The sequence below is a fragment of the Macaca fascicularis genome, chromosome 10 (assembly GCF_037993035.2).
Source record: "Macaca fascicularis isolate 582-1 chromosome 10, T2T-MFA8v1.1".
Taxonomy (NCBI): Eukaryota; Metazoa; Chordata; class Mammalia; order Primates; family Cercopithecidae; genus Macaca; species Macaca fascicularis.
This window is the reverse complement of record NC_088384.1, coordinates 93,187,501-93,211,842: the sequence shown is the minus strand read 5'-3', so window position 1 is coordinate 93,211,842 and position 24,342 is coordinate 93,187,501. Positions and strand designations below refer to the sequence as shown.

The window sequence follows — 24,342 nt, the reverse complement described above, 5'->3', positions numbered from 1 at the left end:
ATATGGTTTTACACTGGCTTAAACTTGCATATATATATTTTTCCTATTAGAAAGGTTGGGGCCGGGCGCAGTGGCTCACACCTGTAACCCCAGCACTTTGGGAGGCCGAGGCGGGCAGATCACAAGGTCAAGAGATTGAGACCATCCTGGCCAACATGGTGAAACTCCATCTCTACTAAAAGCTACAAAATTTACCGTGGCATGGTGGCGCATGCCTGTAGTCCCAGCTGCTCAGGAGGCTGAGGCAGGAGAATTGCTTGAAACCAGGAGGTGGAAGTTGCAATGAGCCGATATTGCACCATCGCACTCCAGCCTGGGTGACCAGAGTGAGACTCCATCTCAATAAATAAATAAATAAATAAATAAATAAATAAATAAAAGGAAGGGAGGAAGTAAGGAAGGAAGGGAGGGAAGGAGGAAGGGAGGAAGGAAGGAAAGAAAGAAACAGAGAAAGGAAAGAAAGGAAAGGAAGAAAGAAAAAAAGTTGGGCATCTTTTCACATCTAAAAGCCATTTACATTTGCTTTTCTAAGATTGTATGCAAATCCTTTCCCCGTTTTGTGGGTGGAGAGGCTTTATTAATCTTTGTAACACACTACTTCTACAGTGCAGACCCAGCTTAAAGATCACCACTTTAGTTTTTCCTCTGAGGAAAAAGAAGATTAAGAATGGTGAGGTCGGCCGGGGCACTGTGGCTCACGCCTGTAATCCCAGCACTTAGGGAGGCCGAGGTGGGCAGATCACGAGGTCAGGAGATCAAGACCATCCTGGCTAACACAGTGAAACCCCGTCTCTACTAAAAATACAAAAAAAAATTAGCTGGGCGTGGTGGCGGGCGCCTGTAGTCCCAGCCACTCAGGAGGCTGAGGCAGGAGAATGGCGTGAACCCAGGATGCGGAGCTTGCAGTGAGCGGAGATCATGCCACTGCACTCCAACCTGGGCGACCGAGTGAGACTCCGTCTCAAAAAAAAAAGAATGGTGAGGTCCAGCCAGGCATAGTAACTCACGCCTATAATCCCAGCATTTTGGGAGGCCGAGGCGGGTGGATCTCCTGGGGTCAGGAGTTCAAGACCAGCCTGGCCATCATGGTGAAACCCCATCTCTACTAAAAATGAATTAAAAAAAAAAAAAAAAGCCAGGTGTGGTGGCGTGCACCTGTAGTCCCAGTTACTCGGGGGGCTGAGGAAGGAGAATTGCTTGAACTCGGGAGGCAGAAGTTGCAGTGAGCTGAGATCTTGCCACTGCACTCCAGCCTGGGTGACAGAGTGAGACTGTCTCCAAAAAAAAAAAAAAAAAAAAAAAAGTGATGTCGGGTCTTGCCCCTCCCCCACAACTATCAACTGCTTTAAAAAAAAACAAAAAACAAGAAGGTTAGACAAGCAGTTTGTCCTGAGAGGGGCAAGTGCAGACTGATTTTCTGCTTAAGGCATAGCAAAGCTGGAAGACAAAAAAGGAAAAAAAAATTAAGAATTTCAAAATGAAAGAGACATCTTCGGAAAATTAATTAGACCTTTCTTGTACTTTCTTACACTTACTTTGTGATTTAGAATTGCATATATTTTGAAGTACATTTGGAAAGGTGCACACTATAACCTTTTTCGTCTTGGAATCCTTAAAGGTCATAATCAGGCTCCAACCACATGCTTTGGGAGAACTCTGAAATACTAAACCACAACAGGGAGGCTAATCATAGAGGCTATCACACAATGGGATCAAAATAGAAACAACCTTCATATGTATCTGAATCAAAAATGAAGGGCAGAGTAAATCTATTTCACTACCCATACTTCATTTTCTTTTTCTTTCTCTGTCACCAGGCTGGAGTGCAGTGGCACGATCTTGGCTCACTGCAACCTCCGCCTCCCGGGTTCCAGCTATTCTTCTACCTCAGCCTGCCAAGTAGCTGGGATTACAAGCGCCCGCCACCATGCCCAGCTAATTTTTTTATTTTTAGTAGAGACGGTGTTTCACCATATTGGCCAGGATGATCTCGATCTCTTGACCTGGTGACCCGCCCGCCTCAGCCTCCCAAAGTGCTGGGATTACAGGCGTGAGCCGCCACGCCCGGCCTGCCATACTTCATTTTCTATTCAGAAAAGCTCAATTTTGGGTTACATGGGCATGCCCTGGGATAATCAGAAAAAATAAAATCAGTATAAGGAAGAGCATATTGATTTCGGGTTTTAAATGCAAGTAGGTGAGGCTGGGTTTGACAGATCGTGTCCTCAGCTGGTTGGTTGGTTGTTTTTGAGACAGAGTCTCTGTAACCCAGACTGGAGTACAGTGGTGCAATCTTGGCTTACTACAGCCTCTGCCTCCCCGGTTCAAGCAATTCTCAATTCTCATGTTTCAGTTGCCCAGGTTGCTGGGATTACACAGGTGCACCCACACGCCCAGCTAATTTTTATATTTTTAGTAGTGATGGGGTTTTGCCTTGTTGTCCTGGCTGGTCTCGAACTCCTGGCCTCAAGTGATCCACCTGCCTTGGCCTCTCAAAGTACTGGGATTACAGGCAAAGCAAATAAACAATGAAACAACAAAAGAACGAAGACAGGGATTTCTTGAAAACAAAAGTACACTCCATAGTGGGGAAGCAGACCCACACAGCAGCTCCAGGGCCCAGATACAGAATCTTCTTGGGTCCAAATACCCCCTAGAAGTTTCCCATTGGTCACTTTATGCTTACTCAGTGTAACTGAAGTGGTAGCCCACAATCAGTCTGAGTGGTTGCAGAAAGCAACCAATCAGAGGCCAGGGTGAAGTTACAAAATTATACTATTATGCAAACGGAGACTCTCCCACCATCAGTCTGATTGGTTGTGGACAGCAACTGTGTCCAGAATGGGTGGGTTCTTGGTCTCACTGACTTCAAGAATGAAGCCGGAGACCCTCGCGGTGTTACAGTTCTTAAAGATGGTGTGTCCGGAGTTTCTTTCTTCAGACGTTCAGATGTGTCTGGAGCTTCTTCCTTCTGGTGGGTTTGTCGTCTCACTGTCAGTAGTGAAGCTGCTTCCCTGGTGAGTGTTACAGCTCTTAAAGGCAGCGCGTCTGGAGTTGTTTGTTCTTCCCAGTGGGTTCGTGGTCTCGTTGGCTTCAGGAGTGAAGTTGCAGACCTTTGCAATAAAGGCAGTGTGGACCCAAAGACTGAGCAGCAGCAAGATTTATTGCAAAGAGCGAAACAACAAAGCTTCCACACCATGGAAAGGGACCCCAAACCGGTTGCCACTACTGGTTCGGGCAGCCTGCTTTTATTCCCTTATCTGACCCCACCCACATCCTGCTGATTGGTCTATTTTACAGAGAACTGATTGGTCCGTTTTGACAGAGTGCTGATTAACAATCCTTGAGCTAGACACAGAGTGCTAGATGGAAAAGTTCTCCAAGTCCCCACTAGGTTAGCTAGACACTGAGTTAGCTAGATACAGATTATCAATTGGTGTATTTACAAACCTTGAGCTAGACACAGAGTGCTGATTGGTGTATTTACAATCCTTTAGCCATAAAAGTTCTCCAAGTCCCCATCCTGCTCAGGATCCTAGCTGGCTTCACCTAGTGGATCCTGCACGGGGGCTGCAGGAGGAGCTGCCCGCCAGTCCGGAGCCGCGCCTGCACTCCTCAGTCCTTGGGCGGTCGATGGGACCGGGCCTCACTGAGCAGGGGGCGGCTTCCGTCGGGGAGGCTCAGGCCACGCAGGAGCCCACCGCAGGGGGTGGAGCTCAGACATGGCGGGCTGTAGGTCCCTAGCCCTGGCCCGCGGGGAGACAGCTAAGGCCCAACGAGAATTTGAGTGCGGCGCGGGCGTGCCGGCACTGCTGGGGGACCCAGCGCAACTTCCGCAGCTGCTGGCCCGGGTGCTAAGCCCCTCACTGCCCTGGGCCGGCGGCGCCAGCTGGCCGCTCCGTGTGCGGGGCCCGCCGATCCCCAGCCCGCGCCCGCTGGAACTTACACTGGCCCGCGAGCCCCGGGCGCAGCCCCGGTTCCCACCCGCACCTCTCCCTCCACACCTCCCTGCAAGCAAAGGGAGGCGGCTCCGGCCTCAGCCAGCCCAGAGAGGGGCTCCCACGGTGCCATGGCGGGCTGAAGGGCTCCTCAGGCGCCGCCAGAGTGGACGCTGAGGCCGAGGAGGCGCTGAGAGTGAGGGCTGCTAGCACACTGTCACCTCTCACAACCATTCAGAGGCTGGAGTGAAGTTACAAAGTTGCAAATGAAGACTGGAAGGCGCTCAGTGTGGTTTCTTGTGGACGGTCAATTTCCCATCTGCCATGCATGAAAGGTCCAAGGGAATAACCTCTGGTTCTTTTGTTACTTAGGCGTGGAAAGTTGGGGTTTTCCTTTCAATTTAGTTCTAGGAAGTCACGTGAAACAGCCATAGGTTCCCTACCTCCAGACCCTATTCTCCTGCCTCATTACTGCAGTCTTCTCTGCCCGCGTCTTTTAGCGACTAACATAAGATGAGGATCCATCTTCTAATATCCCTCACCAGTCCTTCCCCTCCGTCATTTAGCGAACCGCTCACTGGGCACTGGGACTTTGGGGAGAGTCCCAGGAGGCCCCTCTTCGTCCAGGGGCTATTTTTTTTCTCTTCCAGCCTCCATCTCCTAACTCAAGGGGTACAGCTCAGTCAGATTATGTTTGGCGCCCCGGGACAGTGACAAACCCAGGGCCCGTGGATAGAGGAGGCATCTCACTACACTGCACGAGGCCACCTCGCAGTAGGCAGCCCAGGCCTGCCCAAAAACCCAGGAGCCTAACCAGGAAGACAGGGGGAGGCCGCGGGCTTCATCTCCCAGGAGATGGACTACATCTCCCAGCAGGCTCTGCGCGCAGGCTGATGATCCCTCCGCTCTTTTTTTTGTCCCGCCGGCTCGGCCCCCCGCGACCAGCCAAGGGCTAAGGCCAGGTATTTCAGAATCTGAGGTCCGTATTCTTATCACATTTCCGGGGAGGGACGGCTAGGAGCTCCGGAGGAAAAACGGACTTTTTTTTGAGGAGAAAAGCGGAGGCAGACGGTGCATGACGAAGCACCCCCGCAACTGCAAGTTTTCGCGCGCTTTGGCGCAGGTGGTTGTGGGTAGCGCGCCTGGGAGGGAGAAAGAAGTCGGGGGCCGTGGCGCGCTGCCCGCGGGGCCTGAAGGGATGTTCGAGGACGAGTCCCACGCTGAGGGGGTGGCGGTGGTCGCCGCAGCCGGGGAGGCGCTACAGGCCCTGTGCCAGGAGCTGAACCTGGACGAGGGGAGCGCGGCCGAAGCCCTGGACGACTTTACTGCCATCCGAGGCAACTACAGCCTAGAGGTGAGCGGCAGCAGGTAGGGCGGCCGGACCCTACCCTCGCCAGGCCCCACCCCTGCCCCGCCCCTTCCCCGGCCTATGGGGTGGTGGGAGTTTCCCCATCTAGGAGGGTCGCTGCGCAGCCAGGCGCCGAGGGGCGGGAAGGGTGGGTGTTGCTCAACCAATCCGCCCATCATTTTGAGGCGGGAAACTGAAGCCCAGGAAAGGAGCGGCCTAGGCCCTGCGCCACTCAAACCCCGGTCTTCCTGACCACACTTTACCCCGCTAAGCGCCACAAACGTCATGGTGGTGCCCTTAAATCAGTAAGAACAAATATAATGGTAAAGTGAAAATGAACTGCCTACCAAGACACCACTGGCCAGAGCTTTAAATGGACCCTCTCAGTTCCGTCTGAACCCCTTCTGTGATCCCCGTTCCACGCAAGAGGAAGCGGAACCCCAGACAGGTTAAGCTACAGGCCCAAGGTCACGCGGTTAGAGATGGAGCCAGACCCAGGGTCTGAGCCGTTTAACCTCCACCCTCTGCTTCATCAGGGTGGAGCTGCTGGTTGCTGTGCAGCGGTTTGATCAAAGCCAGTGTGCATACGAAGCTGATCTCAGCCCTGCGTTTCCTCCTCTGTCAGAGCATCGTCCTAGATGCTTTGCATCAGCGTCTAGCTCTGAATAAAACAAATGTCAGTTATAATTACTCTATTTTTTTCCCCATCATTCTTGCATTTTATCTTCACAACAGCCCTGTGAACATGGCATGGCAATGAGTATTAGACCTGCTTTCCAGGTGATAATGGCAAGGCTCAGAAGGTTGTCTTGCCCAGGGTTATTCTAATACAGAAACCCAGGCTGGGCGTGGTGGCTCACGCCTGTAATCCCAGCACTTTGGGAGGCCAAGGCGGGCGGATCATTTGAGGCCAGGAGTTTGAGACCAACCTGGGCAACATGGCGAAACCCCGTCTCTACTAAAAACTACAAAAATTAGCTGGGTGTGTTGGCGCCTGCCTGTAATCCCAGCTACTTGGAAGGCTGAGGCAGGAGAATTGCTTGAACCCAGGAGGCATAAGCTGCAGTGAGCAGAGATCACACCACTGCACTCCAGCCTGGGCAACAGAGCAAGACTCTATCTAAAGAGAGCAAGATGAGCATAAGCCTGATGGAGTGTATTTCATGTAGCACTCCACTGGCCCCATGTTCAAAGGCTTTCATGTGCCAAGGGCGCTGGACCAACTCCCAGGGTGCACCACTGACTCACCACCCAGTGAAATAATTGCTGGGTTCAAAGGCATAGAGTTGGATGTATATTGACTGTGTGCCTATATATGAAGGAAAAGTACCTGAAAAAGTCTTCCAGACTGGATAGACTGGGTAAAGGACAATGGTCCACATCCGTGGGTGGCATGACTGGAAAGCTGTGAGAAGAATAAGAAAGTAAGGGAGATTAGCCAGAGACGGTGGCTCATGCTTGTAATCCCAGCTCTTTGGGAGGCCAAGGCGGGCAGATCACGAGGTCAGGAGATTGAGACCATCCTGGCTAACACAGTGAAACCCCATCTCTACTGAAAATACAAAGAATTAGCCGGGCATGGTGGCGGGCACCTGTAGTCCCAGCTACTCAGGAGGCTGAGACAGGAGAATGGCCTGAACCCGGGAGGCGGGGCTTGCAGTGAGTCGAGATGGCACGACTGCACTCCAGCCTGGGCCACAGAGTGAGACTCTGTCTCAAAAAAAAAAAAAAAAAGAAAAAAAAAAAGATTAGAATGAATGGCCTCTCAGTTGAAAACAGATTGATTTTTGAAAGCCTGAAAAAGCATTTCTGACATCCTAGTCTCATTTGGTCTCTCTTGCCCAAGGTCACACCATCTGTCATTGAATAAGTATTTACTGTGTCAAAACGGTCAAGGCGTGCACCTGTTTCAGATTCTTGAATATGACAAGCTTGTTCCCAGTTTTGTGGTATATCCGTGCCGTTCCCTCTGCCTGGAATCTTTCCCATCACCCCCAACACCAGGAAAGGTTGAGAGCTAAATCTCTAATTAGGCAGAGTTGAATAGGACAACTTCAATGTTTGCTTTATTTATTTATTTATTGTTTTTTTTTTTTCTTTCTTTCTTTTTTTCTTCCTTAGAAACAGGGTCTTGGCTGGGCACACGGTGGCTCACGTCTGTAATCGCAGCACTTTGGGAGGCCGAAGTGGGCAGATCTTCTTAGGTCCAAGACCAGCCTGGCCAGCATGGTGAAACCCCGTCTCTACTAAAAATGTAAAATTAGCCGGGCATGGTGACATGTGCCTGTAATTCCAGCTACTGGGGAGGCTGAGGCAGGAGAATCACTTGAACCTGGGAGGTAGAGGTTGCAGTGAGACGAGATTGCGCCATTGCACTCCACCCGGCACAACAAGAGTAAAACTCCGTCACAAAAAAAAAAAAAAAAAAGAAAGAAAAGAAAAGAAACAGAGTCTTGCTCTTTTGACCAGGCCTGGAATGCAGTGGTGCAATTGTAGCTCACTGTAAACTCAAACTCCTAGGCTCAAGTGATCTTCCTGCTTCAGCCTCCCCAGTAGCTGGGACTACAGGCATATGCCACCGTGCTCAGCTAATTTTTCAATTTTTTATGGAGATAGTATCTGACTATGTTGCCCAAGCTGGTCTTGAACTGGCCTCAAGTGATTCTTGTGCCGCAGCCTCCCAGAGCATTGGGATTACAGGCATGAGCCACCGTGCCCAGCCCAATGCTTGCTTTAGAAAGCACAAATATATGAACTGAAATTTTGTGTTTATTCTATCCAGTGTTTTATTTTCCCCTTTTTTTTAAATCAATTTTTGTTAAAGACATTTGGAGTAGTCATTTTCATATATCTCAGATGCTTCCTAAGAAGTCTTGCTCCAATCCGTACCCCTCTCTAGTCTACCTGACAAACTCCTGCTTACATTTTTAGTGAATTACAAATTTTGTCTCCTTTTGTGAGGCCTTCTCTAAACTCTAGTCAAAATCAGTTATTCACTGCACTATATTCTCCTACAACACTTTTTCAATTCTTCTTATAGCTTCTATATCTCACCAATTATAAATAATAGTATCTGTTCCTCTTCTTAGCTCCAGATGTGAAGTTCTGTGAGATCAGAAGCCTTTTTTTGCATTTCTAAGGCCTGGTAAGTAGGCCTTAGAAATGCAAAAAAAACCGGTTTCTGATATCATAGAATTCATAGAATTTTTATGAAATAGGATTTTATCAAATATAATTGTATTCTATTTTGTTCTCATGGAATAAAATAGTTGACTTTTTTAAGGAAAGAAAATCAGGCCAGGCACAGTGGCTCACGCCTATAATCCCAGCACTTTGGGAGGCTGAGGCAGGAGGATCTCTTGAGCCCAGGAGTTTAAGACCAGCCTCGACAGCATAGTGAGACCCTGTCGCTACAAAAAATAAAATAGACTGGGCATGGTGGCTCACACCTGTTATCCCAACGTTTTGGGAGGCTGAGGCAGGCGGATCACTTGAGCCCAGGAGTTTGAGACCAGCTTGGGCTCCCATCTCTACAAAAATTAGCTGGGTGTGGTGGCATGTGCCTTTAGTCCCAATTACTCCAGAGGCTAAGGGGGGGATTGTTTGAGCCTGGGAGGTTGAGGCCTCAATGGCCCTGATTCCTGGGAAGTCAAGGCTGCAGTGGCCCTGATAGCATCACTGCACTGCAGCCTGGGGCAACATAATGAGACCCTGTTTTAAAAAGTAAAATAAAAAGCGTATTCTTTAACGCCTAAAAAAAAAAAATCGAAACAATAATTTTAGGAGTTATATTTTCACCATCTTGCTAGAATTTTCATTTAGTAGCCTGTATCCAAAGGCTCTATAGTACTTAGATGCTATTCCCAAACAACTCTTTCTCTTTTTCTTTTTTGAGAGAAAAAAGTGTCTCAAGCACTTCTCCCATCTCAGCCTCCAGAGTAGCTGGGACTATAGGCGCATACCACCACGTCCTGCTAATTTTTTTGTATTTTGTAGAGATGGGGTTTTGCCGTGTTACCCAAGCTAGTCTCGAACCCCTGAACTCAAGCAGTCCACCCACATCAGCTTCCCAAAGTGCTAGGACTATATGCGTAGGCCACCATGACCAGACCCTATTCCCAAGCAATTCATTAATCAAAGCTTACAAAAATATTCACCCTTAAGCTTACCTGCCTCATTTAGTGCTTTGAGAAAATAAAACTTCTCATTCCTTCAGGGTAGGAACATTGGGTTTATTGATGGCCACCCATTTCTACCGACCCCTTTCAGATTATTGTAAGAAATCTTTTAATCAATCTTTTTATCCTTCTAGGGTTTGGTCTTAAAGAGAGTCTGTGGAACAGTGTACAAGAACACTATTGTGTTGTGCTATGAGATTTACATCTGCAATTCTTTTTTTTTTTTTTTTTTTTTTGAGATAGGGTCTCGTTCTTTCACCCTTGCGGGAGTCCAATGGGTCAGTCACAGCTCACTGCAGCCTTAACCTTCTGGGCTCAAATGATCCTCCCATCTCAGTTCCCCAGGTAGCTTTAACTACAGGCATGTGCCACATGCCCGGCTAATTTTTTCCTCTTTTGTACAGATGCGGGTCTCACTATGTTTCCTAGGCTGATCTTGAAATTCTGAGCTCAAGCAATTATCTGTCTCAGCCTTCCAAAGTGCTGGGATTACGAGCATGAGCCACTGTGCCTGGTCTTTATCTGTAATTTATTTATTTATTTATTTTTGAGATGGAATCTCACTCCTGTCGCGCAGGCTGGAGGCGCAATCTCAGCTCACTGCAACCCCCACCTCCCAGGTTCAAGTGATTCTCCTTCCTCAGCCTCCCAAGAAGCTGGGATTATAGGCATGCACCACCATGCCTGGCTAATTTTTGTATTTTTTAGTAGAGACGGGGTTTCGCCATGTTGGCCAGGATGCTCTCGAACTCCTGACCTCAGGTGATCCACCTGCCTCGGCCTCCCAAAGTGCTAGGATTACAGGCGTGAGGGTTAGCACCGCACCAGCCTATCCGTAATTTTTTTTTTTTTTTTTTTTTTTTGAGATGGAGTCCTGCTCTGTCGCCCAGGCTGGGGTGCAGTGGCCGGATCTCAGCTCACTGCAAGCTCCACCTCCCAGGTTTACGCCATTCTCCTGCCTCAGCCTCCTGAGTAGCTGGGACTACAGGCGCCCGCCACCTCGCCCGGCTAGTTTTTTTTTTGTATTTTTTAGTAGAGATGGGGTTTCACCGTGTTAGCCAGGATGGTCTCGATCTCCTGACCTCGTGATCCACCCGTCTCGGCCTCCCAAAGTGCTGGGATTACAGGCTTGAGCCACCGCGCCCGGCCTCCTATCCGTAATTCTTAATCCTTAAACTTCACCTATTGTATTTCAGCAATGAAGTCATGAACTGACTGTAGCTTGGAGATCTCTGAAGTCTAATGTAGAAAATTGTTGAATTCCCAAATGTCACCTTTTTGTGGCATTGTAAATTGAGATATCTACAAATATGGAGAGCCATGCTTACTATGGTCGTGTACCGCAGAACATTTTGGTCAGTGATGAACCACACATACTTTATTTTTACTATATGTTTTCTGTGTTTAGATATACAAGTAATTACTATTGTGTTACATTTGCCAACAGTATTCAGTATAGTAACATTTTCCACAGGTTTGTAGCCTAGAAACAATAAGCATACCATATAGCCTAGGTTTAGTAGGCTATGCTATGTTTGCACAACAAAATTGCCTAATGTTGCATTTCTCAGAATATATCCCTGTCATTAAGCAATGCATATGACTGTATTTTAAAGATGACATGTTTTGGAGTAAATAATTCCCCAAATTTTTACCTCATAAAAATGACAGTCTCCTTTATGTTGCATGAGATTAGTATTAATTTTTTTTTTTTTTTTTTTGTGACGGAGTCTCGCTTTGTCGCTTAGGCTGGAGTGCAGTGGCGCGATCTCGGCTCGCTGCAAGCTCTGCCTCCCGGGTTTCTCCTGCCATTCTCCTGCCTCAGCCTTCCGAGTAGCTGGACTACAGGCACCCGCCACCATGCCCAGCTCATTTTTTGTAATTTTAGCAGAGACGGAGTTTCACCGTGTTAGCCAGGATGGTCTTGATCTCCTGACCTCGTGATCCGCCCACCTCGGCCTCCCAAAGTGCTGGGATTACAGGTGTGAGCCACCACGCCCAGCCTAGTATTAATTTTTTTATGTGTGACTCCCTTGACAACTTTTTACTCTGTTCTTGCCTTTCCCTGCCAGACCAGTTAAAGAGAAACATAAAGCAAAAATGGTAGAAAGAAACTTCAGGATCATCGAGTCCGTTTCTTAAAATCAAGGAAGTCATGCTGACAAATTTTAGGAGAACTCTTCTGATAATTCAGACATGCTTCACTTAATGACAGGGACATGGTCTAAGAAATGCAACATTAGGTGATTTTGTTGTGTGAACTTCACAGAGTATACTTATGCGAACCTAGATAGTATAGTCTACTACACACCTAGGCTGAATAATGTAGCCTGTTGCTCTTGGGCTGCAAATTTGTTCGTCATGTTTCTGTACTGAATACTGTAGGCAACTATAATGGTAAGTATGTATGTATCTAAACATAAAAGGGGTACAGTAAATTATAATTTTTTAAATATATAGAACAGCCGGGCGCGGTGGCTCAAGCCTGTAATCCCAGCACTTTGGGAGGCCGAGACGGGCGGATCACGAAGTCAGGAGATCAAGACCATCCTGGCTAACATGGTGAAACCCCGTCTCTACTAAAAAATATTAAAAAACTAGCCGGGCAAGGTGGCGGGCGCCTGTAGTCCCAGCTACTTGGGAGGCTGAGGCGGGAGAATGGCGTGAACCCGGGAGGCGGAGCTTGCAGTGAGCTGAGATCCGGCCACTGCCCACCAGCCTGGGCGACAGAGCGAGACTCCGTCTCAAAAAAAAAAAAAAAAAAATATATATATATATATATATAGAACAGTTAGAACATACAGTATTATAATCCTTTTTTTTTTTTTTTTTTTGGGACGGAGTGTCCCTGTGTTGCCCAGGCTAGAGTGCAGTGGCACAATCTCTGCTCACTGCAACCTCTGCCTCCCGGGTTCAAGCTATTCTCCTGCCTCAGCCTCCCGAGTAGGTGGGACTACAGGTGCGTACCATTACACCCAGCTAATTTTTTGCATTTTTAGTAGAGATGGAGTTTTGCCATGTTGGCCAGGCTGGTCTTGAACTCCTGGCCTCAAGTGATTCACCCGCTCCAGCCTCCCAGGCATGAGCCACCGTGCCTGGCCAGTATTATAATCTTAAGTGACCACCATTGTATATGTGGTCCACTGTTGACCAAAATGTTATGTGGCATATGCCTGTATTAGATTTGGAGTGTAGGTGAAAGTGAAAGAGTTATCTTTTTTTTTTTTTTTTTTTAAAGAGACAGGATCTCGCTCAGTTACCTGTCTTGGAATGTAGTGGCGCAAACATAGCTCACTGCAGTCTTGCATTCCTGAGCTTAAGCGATCCTCTTATCTCAGCCACCCAAGTAGCTGGGACTGCAGGCAAGCACCACCATGCCTGGTTAATTTTTTTATTTTCGTTTTTAGAGTCAGGGTCTCACTACATTGCCCTGGCTAGTCTTGAACTCCTGGCCTCAAGTGATACTCCCACTTCAGCCTCCCGAGTTACTGGGATTATAAACATGAGCCACCAAGTCAGGCTTTTATCTTTAGATTAATATTAATTTATCATGTTATAGTTGTAAAAGCACAGAACTAAGAGTAAGGAGTTTTATACCCATTACTACAGCTAGCAGCTTTGTGACCTTGGGCAAATATCTTCACTTCTCTGGCCCTTTATCTACATAAGGAAAACTGAGACCAGATAATTCTACATCTCTTCTTTCCAGAATTAAAGCATTTTAACGTAATATTATATCTGTTTTTCTGTTTGTCTTTTGCTTGCCAGGGAGAAGTTACACACTGGTTGGCATGTTCATTATACGTTGCATGCCGCAAAAGCATTATTCCCACGGTTGGAAAGGGTATCATGGAAGGCAACTGTGTTTCACTTACCAGAATACTACGTTCAGCTAAATTAAGGTAAACCTCTTTCATGTTTTTAAGTGTTATATAAGCTCTAAATTTTAGAATCAGTTTTCTCTTGTTTTGAAATCATTTGACTTCATTTAATTTTTATTTTATTTATTTATTTATTTATTTTTGAGACAGAGTCTCACTGTGCCAGCCAGGCTGGAATGCAGTGGCGCAGTCTTGGCTTACTGCAATCTCTGCCTCCTGGGTTCAAATGGTTCTCATGCCTCAGCCTCCCAAGTATCTGGGATTACAGACACACACCACTAAGCCCGGCTAATTTTTTGTATTTTTTTTAGTAGAGATGGGGTTTCACCATGTTGCTCAGGCTGTTCTCGAACTCCTGACCTCAAGTGATCTGCCTACCTTGGCCTCCCAAAGTGCTATAGGATTACAGACGTGAGCCACTGTGTGACTTCATTTAATTCTAAGTTTGTTATAACGTAGATAATCCTTTCCCAATTTTCATATTCTTTCTCTGCCTTTCACAAATTCTGCTAGAAACCTCTGTGTTAAATCTTTAGCTATATTTTTTTAAATTAATTTTTTAAAATTTGGAAATAATTTTAGGCTTACAGAAAAGTTGCAAAAATAAGAAAAGGACAATACCCATATATCCTTGACTCAGAGTCACCTGTTATTGACATTTTACCCCTTTTGCTTTCTCATTTGATTTTTTTTTCCTCAATATATAGATCTGTCTCTCTTTCTCTCTTTTTTTTTTTTCGAGACGGAGTTTCGCTCTTGTTGCCCAGGCTAGAGTGCAGTGGTGCAATCTTGGCTCACCGTAACCTCTGCCTCCCGGGTTCAAGCGATTCTCCTGCCTCAGCCTCCCGAGTAGCTGGGATTACAGGCATGTGCCACCACGCCTGGCTAATTTTGTATTTTTAGTAGAGATGGGTTTCTCCATGTTGGTCGGGCTGGTCTCGAACTCCCAACCTCAGGTGATCCACCTGCCTCGGCTTCCCTAAGTACTGGGATTACAGGCGTGAGCCAACCTTTCCGGCTAGACCTTCCTCTTTTTTTCCTCAACCATTTCAATCTAAGTAGCATACATTTATAGCCTTTTACCCCAAAATACTTCACTGTGTATTTCTTTAAATAACTACAGTACAGTTACCAAATTCAGCAAAATTAACACTAATAAAATAATTGTATCTAACCAGATATCTCTGTTCTAGTTTTGTTAGTTGATTCAATAATGTTCTTTATAGCATTTTTTTTTCTGGAAGTACAATTTCTAATTAAGGATCAAGTATTGCATTTGCTTATCATGTGTATTTATTCTTCTTTAATTAGGAACATTTCCACAGCCTTTCTTTTTCTTTTATGACATTACCATTTTGGAGGAATATTATCCACAATCACTTTGTCCCTTTCTTTAATTAAAAAAAATTTTTGGCCGGGCGCGGTGGCTCAAGCCTGTAATCCCAGCACTTTGGGAGGCCGAGATGGGCGGATCACGAGGTCAGGAGATCGAGACCATCCTGGCTAACATGGTGAAACCCCGTCTCTACTAAGAAATACAAAAAAATAGCCGGGCGAGGTGGCGGGCGCCTGTAGTCTCAGCTACTCGGGAGGCTGAGGCCGGAGAATGGCGTGAACCCGGGAGGCGGAGCTTGCAGTGAGCTGAGATCCGGCCACTGCACTCCAGCCTGGGCTACAGAGCGAGACTCCGTCTCAAAAAAAAAAAAAAAAAATTTTTTTAGAGACCGGATCTTGCTCTGCCCAGGCCTCGAGTACAGTGGCACCTTTTTAGCTCACTGCAGCCTCAAACTCCTCAGCTCAAATGATCCTCCTGCTTCAGCCTCCCAAGTAGCTGAAACTACAATCATGTGCCACCATGCCTGACTGATATTTAAAAATCTTTTTATAGAGACAGGGTCTCACTGTGTTACTCACGCTTGTCTCAAAGTCCTGACCTCAAGTGATCCTCTTGCCTCAGCCTTTTTTTTTTTGGGACAGAGTCTCACTCTGTTGCCCAGGCTGGAGTGCAGTGGTGCGATCTCAGCTCATCGCAACCTCCGCCTCCTGAGTAGCTGGGACTATAGGCACATGCCACCACACCCAGCTAATTTTTGTATTTTTGGTAGAGATGGAGTTTCACCATATTGGCCAGGCTGGTCTCAAACTCCTGACCTTGTGATCCACCCGCCTCAGCCTCCCAAAGTGCTGGGATTACAGGCATGAGCCACTGTGCCCACCCTCATCCCCTCTTTGAATAGATGGTTCCCAATTTTGGATTTGTCTCCTATTAACTTTTGATAAGATGCAGGTTATTCATTCCGTGATGGAAAACTATATAAGTGATTTTGTGTCCTAAGGAGATCACATCTGATGATGGCACGTGTTATCCACCTTCATCTCATTGGTGATGTTAATTTTTATCATCTGGTCAAGATGTTGTCCTATTTCTCTACTGTGTATTAATTTTTTTCCCCTTGCAGCTACTCAATGGGTCTCAGATACATCTTTTACTTACTCTAGTATCAAGCATATAGAATTATTTGGCTGGATAGGAAACGAAACAAATTTAGCGATCCAGTTTAGATTCATGCTAATGAATATAATAATATTCTTTGTTTCTGGGACAAAACTATTTGTGGTCATTGTCTATTTGCTATTCCTGGGTTACCAGAATAGAAGAGGAGTAAAGTTTAAAGCCCTATCCAGGAATGGCAAATAGATTTTAGTTCATGGTAAATTTAAATTTTTTTTTTTTTTTTGAGATGGAGTTTCACTCTTGTTGCCCAGGCTAGAGTGCAATGGCCTGTTCTCGGCTCACCGTAGCCTCTGACTCCCAGGTTCAAGTGATTCTCCTGCCTCAGCTTCCCCAGTAGCTGGGATTACAGGTGTCTGCCACCACGCCTGGCTAATTTTTTGTATTTTTAATAGAGACAGGGTTTCACCATGTTGGCCGGGCTGGTTTCAAACTCCTGACCTCAGGTGATCCACCTGCCTCAGCCTCCCAAAGTGCTGGGACTATAGATGTGAGTCACCATGTCCAGCCTAAAAAAAAATGTTTTTAAACAATTTTGGTTCTAAAAATAAAATAAGATGATAAAAAGTAAATGAAGATCAATGGGGTTAATTTTTTAATTGAGCAAGACATTATCATTGTTAGTATAAAACAATCTGATCTTTTTCTGTCAATGTTTCTCATCATTGTTCATATAATTTCAAAAATCTTTGTAATAATAAATTCTGGGGGAAACTGAACAAAAAAGAATTACAACAAAAACTGTAGAGCAGTACATTGCAGGAGAATCACTTGAACGTTGGAGGTGGAGGTTGCAGTGAGCTGAGATAGCGCCACTGCACTCCAGCCTGGGCAACAGAGCAAGACTCCATCTCAAATAAAAAGACAAGGCCCCGGCGGATCACGAGGTCAGGAGATCGAGACCATCCTGGCTAACACGGTGAAACCCCTCTCTACTAAAAAATACAAAAAAGTAGCCGGGTGAGGTGGCGGGCGCCTGTAGTCCCAGCTACTCGGGAGGCTGAGGCAGGAGAATGGCGTAAACCTGGGAGGCGGAGCTTGCAGTGAGCTGAGATCTGGCCACTGCACCCCAGCCTGGGCGGCAGAGCGAGACTCCGTCTCAAAAAAAAAAAAAAAAAGACAAGGCCGGGCGCGGTGGCTCACGCCTGTAATCCCAGCACTTTGGGAAACCGAGCCAGGTGGATCACAAGGTCAGGAGATTGAGACCATCCTGGCTAATAAGTGAAACCCAGTCTCTACTAAAAATACAAAAACAAAATTAGCCTTGTGGGCACCTGTAGTCCCACCTACTCAGGAGGCTGAGGCGGGAGAATGGTGTGAACCCAGGAGGTGGAGCTTGCAGTGAGCCAGGATCGTGCCACTGCACTCCAGCCTGGGCGACGGCGAGACTACGTCTCAAAAAAAAAAAAAAAAAAAAATCAAATTTCAAATAATGAAACAAACTCTGGGGATAGATGGTAGTGATGATTGCACAATGTGAATGTACTTAATGCTACTGAACTATAGACTTAACAATGGTTGCAATGGTAAAGGTTGTTTGTTATGTATGTTTTACCGCGCGCACACACACACACACACACACAAATGTATTTTCAAAATTTTTAAATAATACAGAAGGCTTATAAGTAGAAAGGAGTCTCCTTGGCCATGCACAGTGTCTCACACCTGTAATCCCAGCACTTTTGAGGCGGGCAGATCACCTGAGGTCAGGAGTTCAAGACCAGCCTAGCCAACATGATGAAACACCGTCTTTACTAAAAATACAAAAAAGTTAGCTGGGCATGGTAGTGGGCGCCTGTAATCCCAGCTACTGGGGAGGCTGAGGGAGGAGAATCGCTTGAACCCAGGAAACAGATGTTGCAGTAAGCAGAGATCATGCCATTGTACTCCAGTGTGGGTGACAAGAGTGAAACTCCATCTGAAAGAAAGAAAGGAAGGAAGGAAGGGAGGGAGGGAGGGAGGGAGGGGGGAAGGCGTCTCCTTTTGGCACTCTCCATAATTAACCATTATTAATAATTTCTTCTGGCTGGGCGCAGTAGCTCACGCATGTAATCCCAGCACTTTGGGAGGCTTAGACGGGCGGATCACATGGGGTCAGGAGTTCAAGATCAGGCTGGCTAACATGGTGAAACCTTGTTTCTATAAAAATACAAAAAATTAGTCAAGCTTGGTGGGGCACACCTGTAATTCCAGCTACTTGGGAGGCTGAGGCAGGAGAATTTCTTGAACCTGGGAGGTGGAGGTTGCAGTGAACCGAGATTGTGCTATTACACTCCAGCTTGGGCAACAAGAGCAAAACTCTGCCTCAAAAAAAAAAAAAAACCTTCTTATGTACAAACATATAAACCTATTTTTTGGTATTTTTTCTTTTTATTTTCTTTTCTCTTTATTTTTTTGAGACAGAGTCTTGCTCTGTCACTCAGGATGGAGTATAGTGGTGTGATCACAGCTCACTGCAGCCTAGACCTCACAGGCTCAAGCGATCCCTTACTTCAGCCTCCCGAGTAGCTGGGACCATCGGTGTACGCCACCATGCTTGGCAAATTTTATATTTTTTGTAGAGAGAGGGGTCTCACCATGTTGCCCAGGCTGGTGTTTTTTCTTTTTAAAACGTAAATGAAATTATACTATATGTGTTACATATATTATATGTTATTTTTTATGTAATAAAAAATATTACAGTTATTTTTCTTTATATTTTGGAAATTCTTCTATATCAGCATATGTAGTTCTACCTCATTAATTTTTTTTAACTATTCTAGGATATTTTAGGATATAAGGATCTTTCATATATTTAGCCATGCCTTATGGCCATTTCAATTGTATCCAGTCCTTTGTAGTTGCAGACAAATAAACATCATTGTAAAGGTGATATTTCTGATAAATTCCAAAAATATGTATTATTCCTAAAAAAGGGTCAAAAGATATGTCTTTTTTGGTCAGGCTCAGTGGCACACACCTGTAATCCCAGCACTTTGGGAGGCTGAGGTGGGCAGATCTCTTGAACCCAAGAGTTCAAGACCAGCCTGGGCAACAGGGTGATACCCTGTCTCTACAAAAAATACAAAAATTAGCCAGGCGTGGTGGTGCATGCCTGTAATCCCAGCTACTTGGGAGGCTGAGGTGGGAGAATCACTTGAACCCAGGAGGTGGAGGCTGCAGTGAGTTATGATCATGCCACTCTACTCCAGCCAGGCTGGTAAAGCAAGACCTACTCTCAAAAAAAAAAAAAAAATCCATTAAAAATAGTTATAAACTTATGGGAAAAAAAAAAAAAAAAAACCCTAAGTCTTTTTAAAATGTGGATTGATATTCTCAAAGTCCCTTTCCCCCAAAATGTTTTTATATTTTATTTATTTATTTATTTTTGAGATAGAATCTTGCTCTATTTCCCAGGCTGGAGTGCAATGGCACAGTCTCTGCTCACTGCAGCCTTTGCTTCCTGGGTTCAAGTGATTCTCCTGCCTCAGCCTCCCCAGTAGCTGGGACTACAGGCATGTGCCACCACACCCGGCTAATTTTTGTATTTTTAATAGAGACGGGGTTTCACTATTTTGGCAAGGCTGATCTTGAACTCCTAACCTCGTGATCCACCCACCTCGGCCTCCCAGAGTGTCGGGATTACAGGCGTGAGCCACCGCGCCCAGCCTGTTTTTATCTATTTTATTTTTTGTTTGTGTTTTTTGAGACAGGGTCTCACTTTGTCACCCAGGCTGGAGTGCAGTGTCATGATCTCAGCTCACTTGCAACCTCCGCCTTCTGGGCTCAAGCGATCCTCCCACCTCAGCCTCCTGAGTAGCTGGGACTACAGGCGCATTTCACCACGCTCAGGGAATTTTTGTATTTTTAGTTGAGACAGGGTTTCACCATTTTGGCCAGGCTGGTCTCAAACTCTTGGCCTCAAGTGATCCACCCACCTCAGCCTCCCAAAGTGTTAAGATTACAGGCATGAGCCACCGCACCCAGCCTCCCCCAAAACATTTTTAAGTGTCAAATTTTTAATGCTAAAAGAGCAGTTACCCAGCATCAATGTGTTCATTCAGAGAAATAAACAAAAATTTCAAATGATTTTATTTGTTTTGACTTATAATAATTTGGGCTATTTTCAAAATTTCAATTTAAATATAATTTTTAAACTTTTATTATTATTATTATTATTATTTGAGTCAGGGTCTTACTCTGTTTCCCAGGCTAGAGTACAGTAACATGATCTCAGCTCCCTTCTACCTCTGCCTTCCAGATTCAAGCAATCCTCCCACCTCACCCTCCCGAGTAGCTGGGACTACAGGTATGTGCCACCATGCCCAGCTAATTTTTGTAGCTCTGGTTTTTTTTTTTAGAGATGGGGTTTCACCGTGTTCCCCAAGCTGGTCTTGAAGTCCTGAGCTCAAGTGATCTGCCCGCCTTCACCTTCCAAAGTGCAGGGATTACAGGTGTGAACCACCATACTTGGTCCCGTCTCTAGATTATTTGTACCTAATACAATGTAAATACTATGTAAGTAGTTGTTACACTGTATACTTTAGGGAATAATCACAAGAAATGAAGTTGGTATATGTTCAATACGGACACAATCATCCTTTTTTTCCAAATATTTTTGATGTGTAGTTGGTTGAATCCATTTATGTGGAACTCACAGATATGGAGGGTAAACTCTAGAGAGAGAAAGAGTGAGAGTGTGTGCATGTGTGTGTGTGGTGTTGGTGGTAGGGTAAAATATATATCATAAAATTCATAAAATTGACAATTTTTAAGTTCAGTGACATTATATACCTTCACCTTCACATTGTTCAACCATCACCACCACCATCTCCCGAACTTTCTTGTCTTCCCAAACTATACACATTAAATGGTAACTCAGCCGTTTAGCTGTTAGTCCAGCCCAGCTCTGCCTCAGTGAACTATGCTGTGCTCTGCTCCACTGAGGTGCAGGGCTGACTGTGTCAGCACCAGCAGGAGGGATGGCTGGCCCCAGCCTGAGGAGGAGGAAAAGAAGGAGGTATGCAGGTCCCTGGGGTTTCTGGTTCTGGTATTTTTGTTCCTGGGCCTCTGCGTTGTCCCTTCGTGAAGCAGAAACCTTATAATCCTGGCCCAGCCTCACAGGCTCCTCCCGCAGAGAGACACATGCTCTGTGCTGTCGTCTAGTGGCTGCTTGACATTTTAGCAACCATGAAGGGACCTGAAGGGAGCCTCCATTTGCTGATATTATAGTTGGAGCCTTGGTACCTATCACCCAATCTCACTGGGCCAGCAGGGGTCTCTGGTGAGTCTTCTCTCAGGTTTCAAACCTAATTTTGGTTTGAGATTCATACTTTATTCAAGCAACCAATTCCACACTTGATGGAGCTGGAACTGGAATTAAAGTTCTGCTTTTAAGGACACAATCATAGACACTGGTTATTTTACCTAGACTTTGATTGGAATGGCATATTTTCAGATATAACCAGACTGCTTTAAAACATTGAGGTTGTTTTTGCTTTTTTAGAGACAGGCTTTTACTCTGTTGCTCAGGCTGGAGTGCAATGGCATGATCATAGCTCACTACAGCCTCAAACTCTGGGGGTCAAGTTGTCCTCTTGACTCAGTGACCTAAGTAGCTGGGGCTGTAGGTGCACTCCACCGTGCCTGGCTAACTTTTTGTTTTGTTTTGTTTTTTGTTTTTTCTTAGAGACTGGGTCTGGCTTTGTTGCCCAGGTTGGTCTTAAACTTCTGGCTTCAGGAGATCCTCCTGCCTTTGCCTCCTAAAGCACTAAAGCACTGGGATTACAGATGTGAGCCACTGCACCAGCCAAGGTTTACTTTATAGAGCTGATAAAAAAGATTGGGAAGATTGACTCGCCATTGCAGAACAATCATGTATTTGGGTCATATTTAGGTCAATATCTCACATCATAAGGAAGGTTCATTCCTAAGAAGTTGAGTCCAATGGAGGGGGTAATATTACAAAGGACCAAAGCTGAATTTTAAACAAGAGAGAAATGATCCTGGAACCTGTTTCAGACTACATGACTGTCCTTTTGATCAAAGCAATTCTTTGAGCAATCATTGTTCAAAGATTCCCTAACAAGGTTCCTGACCTTGCAATAAGTAAAAAATGTCACTTTCTCACAAGCCCAGGAACCTCAAGATATTCTGGGGACTTCAGGAAGAGAGGATTTCACCCAGTGCATACAGGTATTATGGGAACAGTCTGATGATGGATCCTTGGCTTGTCTTCTTAGCCTCAAGGCTTTTAAAAGTCTAATCCAAAATTCCTTATGAATGTTCCAACAAAACCAACTTAAAAGAGGCTAGGTGGCCACTCACTATTCTTATTGCCCCCTATGCAAATAATCAGGCCAAATATATTACTAAAACTTATTTTGCAAGTTCACTGTGAGCCAGTCATGATGGCTCACACCTATAATCATCGCTCTGTCATCCAGGCTGGAGTTCAGTGATGTGATTACAGCTCACTGCAGCCTTGACCTCCTGGGCTCAAGCAATCTTCCCACCGCAGCCTCTTGAGTAGCTGGGACTATAGGTGCACACTACCAAGTCTAATTAATTTTTCAATATTTTGGAGAGATGAGGTCCCACTAGGTTGCCCAGGCTGGTCTCAAACTCCTGGGCTCAAGCAATCCTCCCACCTCAGTCACCCAAAGTGCTGGGATTATAGGTATGAGCCACCACACCCAGCAATATCATATTCTTTATAACAGAATCCCAATGAATTGAAAGCTGTGAAGTTTACTTTGCTTCTTATTTTAGTTTTAAAAACTGTAATCATGGTTTAAGTTATAACAGTGCTATAAGGTTTTTTTGTTTTCAAACATTCTGATGCATTTTGTTCCAGGTTAGGAAAACCATTCTTGGGAGAGCAGTATGTGCAATGGATTATATGATGGTGTAGTAGTCAAGGCTCTTGTTTATAAAAAGCGGGTATCAGTCTAGGCAACAAAAGGTGAGACCCCTGTCTCTAAAAAACATTTTAAAATTAGCTGGGTGTGGGGGCACATACCTGTTGTCCCAGCTACTTGGGAGGCTGGAGCGGGAGGATTGATTACTTGAGCCCAGGAAGTCGAGCCTGCAGTGAGCCACGATCACGCCGCTGTACTCCAGCCTGAGTGACAGAGCAGGACCCTATCTCAAAAAAATAAAAGATGTCACTTATCAACTTCGGCTGACTTAAAAGAAGTATTGGATAGGTGATAAAATCTTTAGGATGACGTAAGAAAACTAGGCTTAGAAAAGGCCAGGAACAAAAGGAGGGTGGCCACACAGCCAAAAACCGTATCACAGAATCCATCTAGCAAGGACACAGTTTGCATAGCTAGCAATGCTGTCCCTGGACATTGCCACTTTATTTGTGCCGGGAGCTTGATCCTGCTGTAAGAAATTACCACTTCTTCACTTCTCTGCACCACCAGCTTCAGATTCAAAATCTCAGGCAGATGTATCTGACAAAGAATATGATTATATGCCTTCATCCTAGCTTCCAGTAAAGCTGATCTGTCTAGTGGTAGACAGGGCTCAAAAGTGGAAATGTCCTCAAAGCAAAGGGTTTCACATGCAAAATGTGATCATCCAAATATAAAAACAATTTTTTTTTTTTTAAGATGGAGTTTCGCTCTTGTTGCCCAGGCTGGAGTGCAATGGTGCGATCTCGGCTCACCGCAACTTTGCCTCCCAGGTTCAAGCAATTCTCCTGTCTCAGCCTCCCGAGTAGCTGGGACTATTAGCCACCACGCCTGGCTAATTTTGTGTTTTTAGTAGAGACAGGGTTTCTCCATGTTGGTCAGGCTGGTCTCAAGCTCCTGAACTCAGGTCGTCCACCTGCCTTGGCCTCCCAAAGTGCTGGGATTACAGGTGTGAGCCACTGCACTGGCCAAAAAACAACATTTTTCAAGTCCTTTGTAAGGGAGCATAATTTTTTGTAAGCCAAAAAAATGTTTAGTAATCTGACGAATGTTTTGCTGCTATTGATAAGAATCTTTTAATGAGGTTCTTAAGAGTGTCAGATTTTAATCAGCATGTCCAGAGTTTGAATGCTGTATTAGGACATTTTACATTGCTATGAAGGAATACCTGAGGCTGAGTGACTTATTTAAAAAAAGAAATTTAATTGGCCCAGGGTTCTGCAGGCCGTGTAGGAAGCATGGGGCTGGCATCTGCTCCTGGTGAGGGCCTCAGGAAGTTTACAGTCATGGTGGAAGGTGAAGGGGGAGGAGGCACATTGCATGATGAGAGCAGGAGCAATTGAGGGTGGGAAGTGCCACACTTTTAAACAGCCAGATCTCAGGTGAGTGACAACTAAACTCATTACCATGAGGACAGCACCAAGCCATTCATGAGGGATCTGCTCTGATGACCCAGACACCTCCCACTAGGCCCACCTCCAACATTGGAGGTCACTTTTCTTTTTTATTCTATTTTATTTTATTTTTATTTATTTATTTATTTTTTTGAGACGGAGTCTTGCTCTGTCGCCCAGGCTGGAGTGCAG

General features: G+C 45.5%; 1 protein-coding gene and 1 long non-coding RNA gene across 13 annotated transcripts in view; one reads left to right on the top strand and one right to left on the bottom strand.

Moving 5' to 3' along the window:
* Positions 1 to 3,145: 3,145 nt before the first annotated feature.
* Positions 3,146 to 22,981, bottom strand: LOC102142828 (uncharacterized). Its single transcript, XR_281467.5, has 3 exons — positions 22,858 to 22,981; positions 6,617 to 6,691; positions 3,146 to 5,947 (listed from the first exon to the last, which is right to left on the bottom strand). It is a non-coding gene; the product is annotated as an uncharacterized lncRNA (long non-coding RNA).
* The window catches only part of RBL1 (RB transcriptional corepressor like 1), an 88,991-nt gene continuing 69,712 nt past the window's right edge, over positions 5,064 to 24,342 (top strand). For 2 of the 12 annotated variants that reach the window (XM_074005289.1, XM_074005285.1), the window contains exons 1-3: positions 5,064 to 5,292; positions 13,233 to 13,366; positions 22,693 to 22,800. Coding sequence is in view for 6 of the 12 variants with exons in the window: in XM_065523118.2 (XP_065379190.1) it covers positions 5,137 to 5,292; positions 13,233 to 13,366; positions 21,975 to 22,031 (347 nt within the window). In the remaining 6 variants the exon portion in view is untranslated. Of the gene's footprint in view, positions 5,307 to 13,232; positions 13,367 to 20,097; positions 20,146 to 21,969; positions 22,032 to 22,692; positions 22,801 to 24,342 lie in introns of those variants that run through there. The other 10 variants (XM_065523118.2, XM_065523117.2, XM_074005288.1 and 7 more) reach the window with 6 other exon arrangements.